This window comes from Palaemon carinicauda, chromosome 6 (assembly GCF_036898095.1).
Source record: "Palaemon carinicauda isolate YSFRI2023 chromosome 6, ASM3689809v2, whole genome shotgun sequence".
NCBI lineage: Eukaryota > Metazoa > Arthropoda > Malacostraca > Decapoda > Palaemonidae > Palaemon > Palaemon carinicauda.
This window is the reverse complement of record NC_090730.1, coordinates 150,858,703-150,871,793: the sequence shown is the minus strand read 5'-3', so window position 1 is coordinate 150,871,793 and position 13,091 is coordinate 150,858,703. Positions and strand designations below refer to the sequence as shown.

Genomic DNA, 13,091 nt, shown 5'->3' with positions numbered 1-13,091 from the left:
TCTGGAGAATCTCAGATGGACTATGGATCTGACCAAGGAACTGGGCCTCCTGGTCAATATAGAGAAGTCCCAGCTCGTCCCATCCCAGACCATTGTCTATCTGGGTATGGAGATTCAGAGTCGAGCTTTTCGGGCTTTTCCGTCGGCCCCAAGGATCAATCAAGCCCTAGAATGCATCCAGAGCATGCTGAGAAGGAACCGATGTTCAGTCAGGCAGTGGATGAGTCTAACAGGGACACTTTCATCGCTGGCCCTGTTCATCGAGTTAGGGAGACTCCACCTCCGCCCCCTTCAGTATCATCTAGCTGCTCACTGGATAAAGGACATGACGCTAGAGACGGTCTCAGTTCCTGTTTCCGAAGAGATGAGGTCTACTCTAACGTGGTGGAAGAACAGCATTCTTCTCAAGGAAGGTCTACCATTGGCTGTTCAGATCCCCGACCACCGTCTCTTCTCGGACGCATCGGACACGGGCTGGGGTGCGACACTGGACGGACAGGAATGCTCGGGCACATGGAATCAGGAGCAAAGGACACTTCACATCAATTGCAAGGAGTTGTTGGCGGTTCATCTGGCCTTAATAAACTTCAAGTCCCTCCAGCTAAACAAGGTGGTGGAGGTGAACTCCGACAACACCACAGCCTTGGCTTACATCTCCAAGCAGGGAGGGACTCATTCGAGGAAATTGTTCGAGATCGCAAGGGACCTCCTCATTTGGTCAAAAGATCGAAAGCTTTCGCTGGTAACGAGGTTCATTCAGGGCGATATGAATGTCATGGCAGATCGCCTCAGCCGGAAGGGTCAGGTCATCCCCACAGAGTGGACCCTTCACAAGAATGTTTGCAGCAGACTATGGGCCCTGTGGGGTCAGCCAACCATAGATCTTTTCGCTACCTCGATGACCAAGAGGCTCCCGATGTATTGTTCTCCGATTCCAGACCCAGCAGCAGTTCACGTGGATGCCTTTCTGCTGGATTGGTCCCATCTCGACCTGTATGCGTTCCCGCCGTTCAAGATTGTCAACAGGGTACTTCAGAAGTTCGCCTCTCACAAAGGGACACGGCTGACGTTGGTTGCTCCCCTCTGGCCCGCGAGAGAATGGTTCACCGAGGTACTGCAATGGCTAGTCGACGTTCCCAGGACTCTTCCTCTAAGAGTGGACCTTCTGCGTCAACCTCACGTAAAGAAGGTACACCCAAACCTCCACGCTCTTCGTCTGACTGCCTTCAGACTATCGAAAGACTCTCAAGAGCTAGAGGCTTTTCGAAGGAGGCAGCCAGAGCGATTGCCAGAGCAAGGAGGACATCCACTCTCAGAGTCTATCAGTCTAAATGGGAAGTCTTCCGAAGCTGGTGCAAGGCCAATGCAGTTTCCTCAACCAGTACCACTGTAACCCAGATTGCTGACTTCCTGTTACATCTAAGGAACGTAAGATCCCTATCAGCTCCTACGATCAAGGGTTACAGAAGTATGTTGGCAGCGGTATTCCGCCACAGAGGCTTGGATCTTTCCACCAACAAAGATCTACAGGACCTCCTTAGGTCTTTTGAGACCTCAAAGGAACGTCGGTTGTCCACTCCAGGCTGGAATCTAGACGTGGTTTTAAGGTTCCTAATGTCATCAAGATTTGAACCGCTCCAATCAGCCTCTTTTAAGGACCTCACATTAAAAACTCTTTTCCTCGTGTGCTTAGCAACAGCTAAAAGAGTAAGTGAGATCCACGCCTTCAGCAGGAACATAGGTTTTACATCTGAAACGGCTACATGTTCCTTGCAGCTCGGTTTTTTGGCTAAAAACGAGCTTCCTTCCCGTCCTTGGCCTAAGTCGTTCGAGATCCCAAGCCTGTCCAACTTGGTGGGGAACAAACTAGAGAGAGTACTTTGCCCAGTTAGAGCTCTTAGGTACTATTTAAGAAGGTCAAAGCCATTACGAGGACAATCAGAAGCTTTATGGTGTGCTATCAAGAAGCCTTCTCTACCGATGTCTAAGAACGCAGTTTCTTACTACATCAGGCTTCTGATTAGAGAAGCACATTCTCATCTGAAGGAAGAAGACCTTGCTTTGCTGAAGGTAAGGACACATGAAGTGAGAGCTGTTGCTACTTCAGTGGCCTTCAAACAGAACCGTTCTCTGCAGAGTGTTATGGATGCAACCTATTGGAGAAGCAAGTCAGTGTTCGCATCATTCTATCTCAAAGATGTCCAGTCTCTTTACGAGAACTGCTACACCCTGGGACCATTCGTAGCAGCGAGTGCAGTAGTAGTTGAGGGCTCAGCCACTACATTCCCATAATCCCATAACCTTTTTAACCTTTCTCTTGAATACTTTTTATTGTTGTTCTTTTGGTTGTACGGTAGGCTAAGAAGCCTTCCGCATCCTGGTTGATTTGGCGGGTGGTCAAATTCTTTCTTGAGAAGCGCCTAGGTTAGAGGTTGTGATGAGGTCCTTTAGTATGGGTTGCAGCCCTTTATACTTCAGCACCTAGGAGTCGTTCAGCATCCTAAGAGGACCGCTAGGCTCAGTAAGGAAGACGTACTTATAAAAGGCAGAGTAATAGTTCAAGTCGACTTCCTTACCAGGTACTTATTTATTTTATGTTTGTTATTTTGAATAACTGATAAAATGAAATACGGGATACTTAGCTTCTTTGTTAACATGTATGCTGGTCTCCACCCACCACCCTCGGTGTGAATCAGCTACATGATCATCGGGTAAGATTAATATTGAAAAATGTTATTTTCATTAGTAAAATAAATTTTTGAATATACTTACCCGATGATCATGAATTAAAGAACCCGCCCTTCCTCCCCATAGAGAACCAGTGGACCGAGGAGAAAATTGAGTTCTTGTTGACAAGAAGTACTTGAGTACCTACTCACAGATGGCGCTGTTGTGTACAACCCCACCTGGATAGCAATCGCTGGCGTATCCCGACCGTAGATTTCTGTCGGGCAACGGAGTTGACAGCTACATGATCATCGGGTAAGTATATTCAAAAATTTATTTTACTAATGAAAATAACATATTTCCTTATTTTCTTTCCGCACTGGGCTATTTTTCCCTGTTGGAGCCATTGAGCATATAACATACTGCTTTTCCAACTACAGTTGTAGCTTAGCAAGTAATAATGATAGTAATAATAATAATAATATTACCTCTTATGAAGAATCCATACTATAGTTACTCTACCTGTATATTAATTATTTCCTGCGATGGTTGTAAGTTGATTGGTTGTGTTTTAAGCAAAGGTCACTCATAAGTGGAAGAGACAAGTAGCAGATCACTGTGCTGTCACATATTGTCCTTGAGACTGAACATGCAATATATAATCAGCCCCTAAGCAAGGATCAGTATATGTGCCATCAGCTTAGCTGAAACTTTGTGACTACAGATACTGAGTTGCCAATGGTCCATTTAAGCTAATATTAAGATATTGGAATTACATAAGTTCTAAGTCTTTACTTTTAGTTCTAAAATATAATTAAGTAATTTTACTGGGTAATTTTACTGTAGATGGTGAAATGAGTATCAATACAATAAAAGTCCTTTGCCGTGTACCTTTAGTTCCTATCTACATTGCTTTCTGACTAACTTTTCATGTTCCTGTCTTCTCCTCTGACCTACAAAAAAGGATTTAATATCTAATTCTGTCTTGGCATATTAAGCTTTATCTTTATCCTATTTTCACTTCATTTATGAGGGGATCCTTCAGTTTAGAAATAGCTTGCTAGTCTGGTAAGGCTGCTAAGTAATGATATCGATATTCATTTTGTTTTTTCATATTTCAGGCACACAGGAAACCCCAACAGAAGAAAGCATTGATAGCTACATGGTACAGCTTCATTCTGTTATTGTTAATAATCCTCAGCAGAATCAATCTCTCATTCAAACTGTACGGGGTATTGTTAGTCAATTAGCCTTGACATGATTTGGATTTATTCATTCAGTACCAGGGGATCAATTTGGAAAGAATGATGGTTTTTCTTTTTTATTTCCTCCTCAAAAGAAATCATCTTCACCTTCCAGATTTGTTTTCTGTTATTCATATTGTACCTGAACTACTAAGTGCTCTATTGGAGTAGGCTATAATTAATTTCTGCAGAAGCTATGAAAAAAGATAGAATTGTATTGCATTAAAGCTTTACTCTCCTCTGTTTTTTGAGCAGATTAACTTGGTAACTCTTTGATCAGTGGCATCATGGTTGCCATCTTAAAAATTAACAGCTCTCTATACATTATATTTTGTTGGAACACTTTCGCAGGTACTGTAAAGTCTTGTGAAATAGATTTCAATCAATAGTATTGCAAACTTCTTATTGTCAGCTGTGTTAAAATCAGTACATCTTCCAAATCTCTATCAGTATGTTCTTTTCTATTGTCATTTACTTTCTCGGATTATAATTCGGGTGTATTTATTGCCCTATTTTCTATAAATTTTATTCTGTCTTAGACAATGTTTAGCTTTATTTGTTAAGTTAACATTTTTAAGCCACTTTCCCTTTTTCTGTCATATTGGTTTGGATAGTCTTAATTGATCCTTTTTTCTCTTTGTGAATAACCTCTGCCATGTTATTTACTTTCGTCGTTTATTTAGTAATCATTTAACTTGTATTATGACCTCCTATAATGTTGTGTACAGACTGCCTTGTTTTGATCGTGATTCTGCTTTTTCTCTGAATACCTTAGCTTTGGTTTTTTATTTTGACTGGTAATGTGGATATAGATTCAGAAGTGGAGAAGGAGAAGTTTAGTTGTGCTGAGATTTGCACTTTCCTGTGTAGTTTCTAGTCTTGGCTATGGTTACATTTACAAGATAAAATCCTGTTTCATTTCAATTAGTCTTTATGAAATTTTAATTCTGTCTTTTCATGACATCCCAGCTTTTATCCCAGTCAGGTGACCATTTTTTTGTCTGTCCATCTAACTTAATAGAACTTTAATTCAAGTACAGACTGTGTAGTTAATACTAAAAGAAAATATGCATAAAATAATATCAGACATACAAAGTAAAATAAAAGATTTGGTAAAAGAAAAAAGAAAAAAAAACTAATATAAGGAATTAAGGTCTTCATTAAACTCTTTGTCCCCATCCCCACACAAGCTGTGTTGTCTTCCTACAAAAATAGGGGAAAGGGAGAGATGAAGTATAGTTAATTCACATGAATCACATAGTTTATTTTTACTTCTAATTGCTGTTATGTTTTATGTTTGAACATAGACTCAGAACCTAGTTTATTTTATAATTTGAATAATTGGTGATATTGCTAATATTTTTGAAACGTAACATTAAGTGAGTTGTGGCTTTTTTAACCAAAGCTTACTCTTGGTAGAATAAAGTAAAATTATGTAGAGTTGAATGTGATTATTAAAATCTATAGGAAGACTAGCAGTTTAAGCTAACAAACATCCAGTTTTACTAGAGAAGCTGTGAAGAGTCAGGCCAGTCCTATACGTTTGAAAGTATGAAAGCTAGAAAAAAGATTCAGATCAAAGAGAAAAAAGAAAGCAGGCAGCCCTTCCTTGTCCCATTTAAACAAAGAGGACGATGAGGGCGTTGTTCAGTGGTTTGTAATGTTTTTAGAGATAAAATGAAAGGAAAGAAATTAGTTTCCAAAATTGTTGATGTAGAGTTTCTTAGTTCTTTAGAGGAAAAAAATTGTCAGTTTAAACAAAGCAAAAATTGATACTCACTTATGGAGTTGCAGTAGAACTGACCTTAAAAGCCAGTTATATTCAAACTGTACTTTCTTGAGTACTAAGTTTTCAGTACATCCCGCCTTTTTAGGTGATTTGAAACTATTTTGAGATACAGTTCTCTTTAAAATAATCCCAAAGTTCTTTTGAATCTGGGTTTGGTTATAAATTCAAGAAAACCCCAGGCTTTTCACATCTATTTAGTTTAAATTTTTCATTTAATCAATTTTACAATGCTAAGCTACATGTTGCTGCATTTTTATTGAGACAAACTGGCAAGGAAAAGTGAAACCACCATAATCCAAGTGTGTGGTCCACCATTTTCCAGTACAGTAGTCTTTTTGTTTTTGGAGTAGTGTGTTCCAACAGAACATTGTGTATATTTTTTTATGGAAATGATCAGTAATACCATCTTAATATTTATAATATTGAGGACTACAGTATTAACAATGAATATGATTTTATATAGATATTGGACAGAAGTAATTTTTTAGTTCATGCAGGGTTTGGATTACTATATTCAGAAAGCTTTTCCTTGTGGTGTGAGTTTGTTTCATGAATTTAGGAGCTATATTTTCAAAGGAAGGTATCTTTTTCAGATAATCCTTTTCTCTTATGTTTTAACTTTAGCCACTACGTATTTGAGAAGGCTGTATAGTGATTATCATTTCTCTCTTCCATTTGTCAGGATGACTTTTTTCGAGGTTGGATGATTTCTAAGATTTCTTCTTATGTAGCATTTGCCTTTTAATCCAAAATTTAATGATTGCTTATTAAGGTACCTGGTATTTTATATGGAGTACTATTATTGGGGGAATTTCAAATCTATTAGACATACCTCAAGGCAGATATTTACATCTCACCGTTCAAGTCACAATTACGAAAAATTGTGCATATAAAAAAGATTGGGAAATTTATTCTCGTGGGTAGTGCAGAGACCATTTTTATTATATAGATCGACTGGTTCAATGAGTTGCAGTTTTTGGTTTAACATTTTGTTTTAATTCATCCGAAATATGGGTTTTAAATGTATGCGCTTTAGTGTACTGAATATTAGAACTACACCTGTGCAAGCCATTCGTTTTGTTTCTACTCATCAATCGAAAAGTATGAGGTAAATGTGCTTGGCCATTATTAAATATCTAGCTAAAAAATCAATGCTTTATATGGGTATTTAACAAGTTATAACTTTTATGGTTTAACTTTTTTTCTACTTGAAAACAAGACTAAAGATTTAATATTTAAGATAATTTTGTCCAGCTCTTCTGAAAGTAAATGAAAAAAGAACCTCTCTTATTCTTAGAAAACTTTCAACTATATGGAAAAATATTATCAGAGTAATATTAAGTTGTATTGGTGAGTCAGTTCATACTAGAGTGTGGTTTGTATGAGGTGGAAAAAATGCTGTAAGATTGGATTTTGCTTTTTTTTTTTTTAATATTCAAAATATGTATTTTTGACTCACGTTAATTTTATACCATCACAATAAAGTATGTTTTCAACTTGAGCTTATGGCTCTTCCATGGATTGCTCATAAAATGTGGCTTTGATTCTAGCTTACTGTGATAAGTTTAACACTAAGAAATTACCAGATTGCTGGGATATGCACAGATAACTGGGTTTTTTGTGATTGTTATTCTTCACTTTACTCTGTGTACAGTTTTGCATGGTTGGTTGCCCTTTCCTTAGCTATATGTAAATAAGGTCATCAATGCTGTAAAAGTTTTGTATAAAACCTGAAAACTTGAGTTTGAGGGTCAATCCAACATCTTCATGTTCATGGTAATACGTTATGGAATTGATGATGCCACTGAAGAGGGTCTTAGTATGTAAGTGTCACTGCATTCTTGACTCATGTGGTTAATTGCAACTGTAAAATGTGCTTTTCACATTGTGTGACAACTTCACATTCTCTATTTTCTCCCCTATAGACTGTCATCCATACACATGACCAATTGAATGGAAGGAAAGGTACTATAATTATGTAGTCATGACAGTTTTCAAAATCCTACTTGAATCTTGGCTTCATTGTACTGGTTTACAGTATAATGTCTGTGAATACAGAATAAGGTTTACATTGTAATGCATGGGACTATTTGATAAGAATCAATATGATAAATTAAGAATTCTTGAACAGATAGCAAAAAAGATCCATGGTAGATTAGCCTGGGTTTAAATGGTATGAATTGCTACAAATGGTGTGATAGTTTTAACAATTTTCACTATAATTTGTATAAAATATTAAAAGCTCCCCTTCATTATGGATAAAAAAGGTTTAGCATAGTTTACTAAATGAACTTCCAACACAGTCATAGGCCACTATAAATTCTAAATTCTGTAATTCCAGATTTATTTAGGCTGAAGGTATGATCTTTGAAACCTAAATATTGAAAAATGAGTTCTGTATTTTGGCATAGTTTTCAACACATCATTTGAAATTGCTGCTTGTTCTGTGGAAGCCTTGTTGCTTGCATTTTTTTTTTTTATTGAATCTTGGAAAAATATGTTGTCAGATGTCATTAATATAGTTATTCAGCAGATTACAGATCATTGAATTAAAAGAAAACCAAATATTAAAATACATTTGTTTAGGTGATGTATATATATTTCTTTATTTACAATTATCTTGAAAATGCATAGTACCTATGTACATTGTCCTCACCCTTCAAGGAATATACATCATATGTGTTACACGTTCGGCTGTGGTTGATTTATGCAGATAATATATCACAGGCCAAAGTAATAAATATTTATAGAAATTTTTCTTTGACAAAATTACACTTTCTGAAGAAGGAAGCACTCAGTTTCTTGTGACAAGGTATTTCTCAGGGCAATTATGATTCAGGGCCTTGACTTTTCTTATCAATACTATTTGAAATGAAGAGCTCAAGCTAAATTTGTTTAAGAACAAAACTACTTAGTTTTTGCAGTGTTAGTTTGGCATGTAAATATCCGGTGATATTGGTAATGAACAGGAGACAAATAAAACTACTTCTCCATTGTTATTTTTTCCATCCTTGCCTATTATTTGGCAACTTGACTTTAAAAAGGTAAATAGTAATTCTTTATCCTTTCTGTATGAATTTTAGAATCCTAATTGATGAACCTATTTGTATAAACATGTCACCGCATGGTTGACATGTTATAGAAATAATTTACAGTGACAATTACTGAGTTGGCTCAATTTGATTTGTAGGTAACATTCACTTACCATTTGGTGGTAGCATACATTTCTATTGTTAAACATCTAATAGAATAAGTACATTGTCATACAATACCCCACTTATTTTCATTCACTATCATTAAATTGTTCAATAACACCGCCAAGATGCACTTTGAGGCACCATACACTTTTTTGGGAATTTTTTTCTTCAGTGATGGTTGAAATTTTGAACAAAATTCAGCTATTATCTAGTTTGGAGGATACCAAGATTGGATCTGAAAGATACTGCAAAGAACTTTGAGCACTGTTGTAGCTGGTAACCCCTACAGGGATCATATTTGCCAACCTCAGAATTTATCGTTTATGAAAAGTTCTGTAACTATACAAAAGCACTGAACACTGCAGTGTTAACATGATTGGTATTAGATAGTTAATGTTGTTAGACTGTTTAACTAGACTACCAATCAAAGTTACGGAGTATAGTTATTTACCTAGAAGCTGAAATTTAGTGGGATGACAGCATGCTTATTTGTTAAATTTTAGCTTCAACCATTTCAATCCCACCCCTGGGTGAATAGCTTTTCACTTATATGCTAGACCTGTTTTTCCGATTTCTCACTAAGGGTTTAAAGATCACTTTTGAACGGCAGGTGTATGGAACAGGATAATGTCGTAGAGAATGACCATAAATACAAGAGATCAGTGCTGAAGTCCCCCTCCACCCAATTTTGGGCCAATATGGCTGCTGATGGTTCAGTAGGTAGACCTATAAGCTTCCCTAACTCATGAGGATGGTGAGATTGCGGGTACAGTATTATACTATTAGAAGCTATTTGGGTATGAGGGCTTGAAGCCCCAACTCTGATTGCAAAATGGGAACATTGCCTATAGGCTACCAGTTTATTTTTAGGTTTTTTGTAGCATGTCCCAGCCGTAAAGTTAGTTTTGAGTTGAGTGGGAAGCTGACGTGAGACCCATAGTCTACCTCTCCTTAGCTTGAGGAGGAGTCTTCTAATATCAATAACATAAGTGATGCTCTGAAAGCTTCCTTCTTAGGAAGGTAGACATTGATTGACTCACGTTACCTCAAATAGTCATGATTGTGTCAAACCCTGAAGACTATCCAGAAACAGGAGGCACAGGTTTCTGCAACAAAGACTTGTGGCAAGCAATTTGTTCCTCAAAGTTAATCCCTCCTGTCTTCTCTAAACAGTAAGTTTTATATTAAAGAGGGAGCCGATCCTTTCCCACTTCTCTTAGTTCCTGAGGTAGCAACCTCAACCCCAGGGATGTCAGCGGAAAGGCTCGCAAAGCAACCATCAATCTTTTTGGCCTCAGAGGTCATGAATGTGGAGGCAGCAGCAATGTCAGTTCTGGAATCCTTAATTGAGTCGCCCCACTGGTTTAGTACACATGTATTTTGGGGTATCTTAGAATCTGGCCAATTCTGAGATACATAAACAATTTGCGGAGCTTGCCTTTACGGATGTGAAGGCAATGGAGTTCTTGGTACACCAGGCTGCTGACCAGTGGAGTAACAGAGTACTGAAGCTTAGGGACGCAGTGGTCAACAAGTTTGTCATGCATATTGTTTCTAAAGACTGTCTTTGATAGACACCTCGCTGACACTAAATGCCTCTCATTTCCCCAGACAAAATGGATGCTGTAATGGCAAAGTGGGAAAAGGCAAGTCAAACCTCTTTCAGGAGGGCCACAACCTTTAAACATCCACATCTACAGTACAGTATCTCCTAAGTGCAGGAACTATCCCCATAGGCAACCAGCTATGAGAGAGGCACAACTATCATTTCAAGAGATCGACTGACCAGAACTAGCCATTCCACTGAAGGTATCAAGCCAAACGAGGACGTGGTCAAAGAAGCCCTCGTTAGGGGTGATGATCCCCCATGCCGTCACCTGGTGGCGTGTTTAGTCAATGAATGAGGTGGAAATTTCACAGGGCAGAACCTTGGATGAAAGAGGTTCTTTGTGTTGGATGCCGCCCCCCATTCACACACACTCCCTTCTGTCACACTTTAGTACCAATGAACCAGTCATTGTATTTGAGAGGATCCATCAGAGACCTTCAGTACTCCTTTAGGAAGAGGTTAAGCAGATATTGGGTAAGCAAGCGGTCGAGGTGGTCAACTCATCTACAGGATTCCACAGCATCTTGTTTATAGTGCAGTTGTCTGGAGGTTGCTGATGAGTTGTTAACCTATCCCATCTGAATTACTTTGTTCTGCAAACGAAGTTCAAGATGGAAACCCCAACATGGCCTTATGACCAATAAGACGCAACTACTTTCTTTTGTCCATAGATCTGAAAGAGAGACACTTCCAAATACCAATTCATCGGAATTCAAGGAAATCATTTGGTTCTGGGAAAAAAGAAGTTTTGGTATGAGTTCTCTACTTTGGATTTTCCAATAGTATCTCGGTGGTTTTGAGGGTGTTCACTGTGATCTCAACCAGGTTGAAGAGATTCTTTACTATGGTAAGCAGCTCCTCTAGATGGAGGATACTGCATAATCAAACCATGTTTCTCGCAGTACAAAGCCAAATATTTCACCATTATTTTCCTTCCTTACAGTGTTAATTTAGGTTCATGACAGTCGAGAATTTTTTTCTACAAAATTCACCTGTTGATTTTTGCATAACATTTGTAGGTAAAAAACAGCATATAAAAAAAAAAAATTTTTACGTTTTTTTTAGCACTCGTTTCACTTCAACTTATTTTTTCGTATATTTTTTCAAGATATGGATATTTTTTTCAAGGTAATACTCATCATTTACCTTTAATCTATGTGTAACCAAAGAACCAGGTAGATATTACACAAACTTACTTAGGTATAATGCAAAAATGAACTTCGTAATGCGGACAAGTGCAAGTTTTGCTTCGTCGTCGGTCGGCGGGAAGGACTTAACAGCCAATCGGCAACGAGCTTTAAAACCGTGGTTCGGCTCCAGTTGCCAGCTAGTATGAAACAGACTTTAGTAATAATAATAATAATAAATAACAGTAAGATTTTCCATATTTCAAACCTGTACAGATGTATTCAGATAACAAATAGGATCATATGATCAGTCAGCTTGAATTGCCCCCGGGTAGCCCTAATTTATTATTATTATTATTATTATTATTATTATTATTATTATTTTGAAAGTTTACTGAATGTTGAGGATAATAGGGTGGCAGATAAAATTGCTGTTGCAGGTGTTGAGGTGCCGGTGATGGGAGATGAGAATGAGAGAGATTACAAGAGGAAGTGAGGAGAGCACTAGATGAAACGAGAGTAGGAAAAGCACCTGGTATGGATGGTGTGGGAGCTGGGATGTTGAAGGAAGGGGGTGTGACTGTACTTGAATAGTTGGTGAGATTGTTTAATATGTGTTTTGTGTTGTCAATGGTACCAATAGATTGGGTTTGTGCGTGTATTGTGTACCACTATATAAGGGTGAGGGAGATGTGCATGAGTGTTGTAATTCCAGGGGTATTAGTTTGTTGTGTGGTGGGAAAAGTGTATGGTAGAGTAATGATTAATAGGATTAAGGATAAAACAGAGAATGCAGTCTTAGAAATACAGGGTGGTTTTAGAAGAGGTGGGGGTTGTTTGAATCAGATTTTTACAGTTAGGCAGATATGGGATAAATATTTAGCAAAAGGTAAGGAAGTGTATGTTGCGTTTATGGACCTGGAGAAAGCGTATGATATAGTTGATAGGGAAGCAATGTGGAATGTGATGAGGTTATATGGAGTTGGTGGAAGGTTGTTGCAAGCAGTGAAAAGTTTCTACAAAGGTAGTAAAGCATGTGTTAGGAAAGGGAATGATGAAGTGAGTGATTGGTTTCCGGTGAGTGGGGCTGAGACAGGGATGTGTGATTTCACCGTGGTTGGTTAACTTGTACGTTGATGGAGTGGTGAAAGAGGTGAATGCTCGAGTGTTTGGACGAGGATTGAAACTGGTAGACGAGAATGACCATGAATGGAAGGTAAATCAGTAGTTGTTTGCGGATGATACTGTACTGGTTGCAGACGCAGAAGAGAAGCTTGGCCGATTAGTGACAGAATTTGGAAGGGTCTGTGAGAGAAGGAATTTGAGAGTTAATGTGGGTAAGAGTAAGGTTATAAGATGCACGAGAAGGGAGGGTGGTGCGAGGTTGAAAGTCATGTTGAATGAAGAGTTACTTGAGGAGGTGGATCAGTTTAAGTACTTGGGTCTGTTGTTGCAGCA

At 38.1% G+C, this 13,091-nt stretch overlaps 1 protein-coding gene across 2 annotated transcripts in view; it reads left to right on the top strand.

Annotated features, from left to right (window-relative positions):
- The window catches only part of LOC137642729 (high mobility group protein 20A-like), a 42,446-nt gene extending 33,753 nt beyond the window's left edge, over positions 1-8,693 (top strand). For both annotated transcript variants that reach the window (XM_068375555.1, XM_068375554.1), the window contains exon 8: positions 3,789-8,693. In XM_068375555.1, coding sequence (XP_068231656.1) covers positions 3,789-3,928 — 140 coding nt within the window. In that variant the 3' untranslated portion in view covers positions 3,929-8,693. The remainder of the gene's footprint in view (positions 1-3,788) is intronic.
- The last annotated feature ends 4,398 nt before the right edge of the window (positions 8,694-13,091 follow it).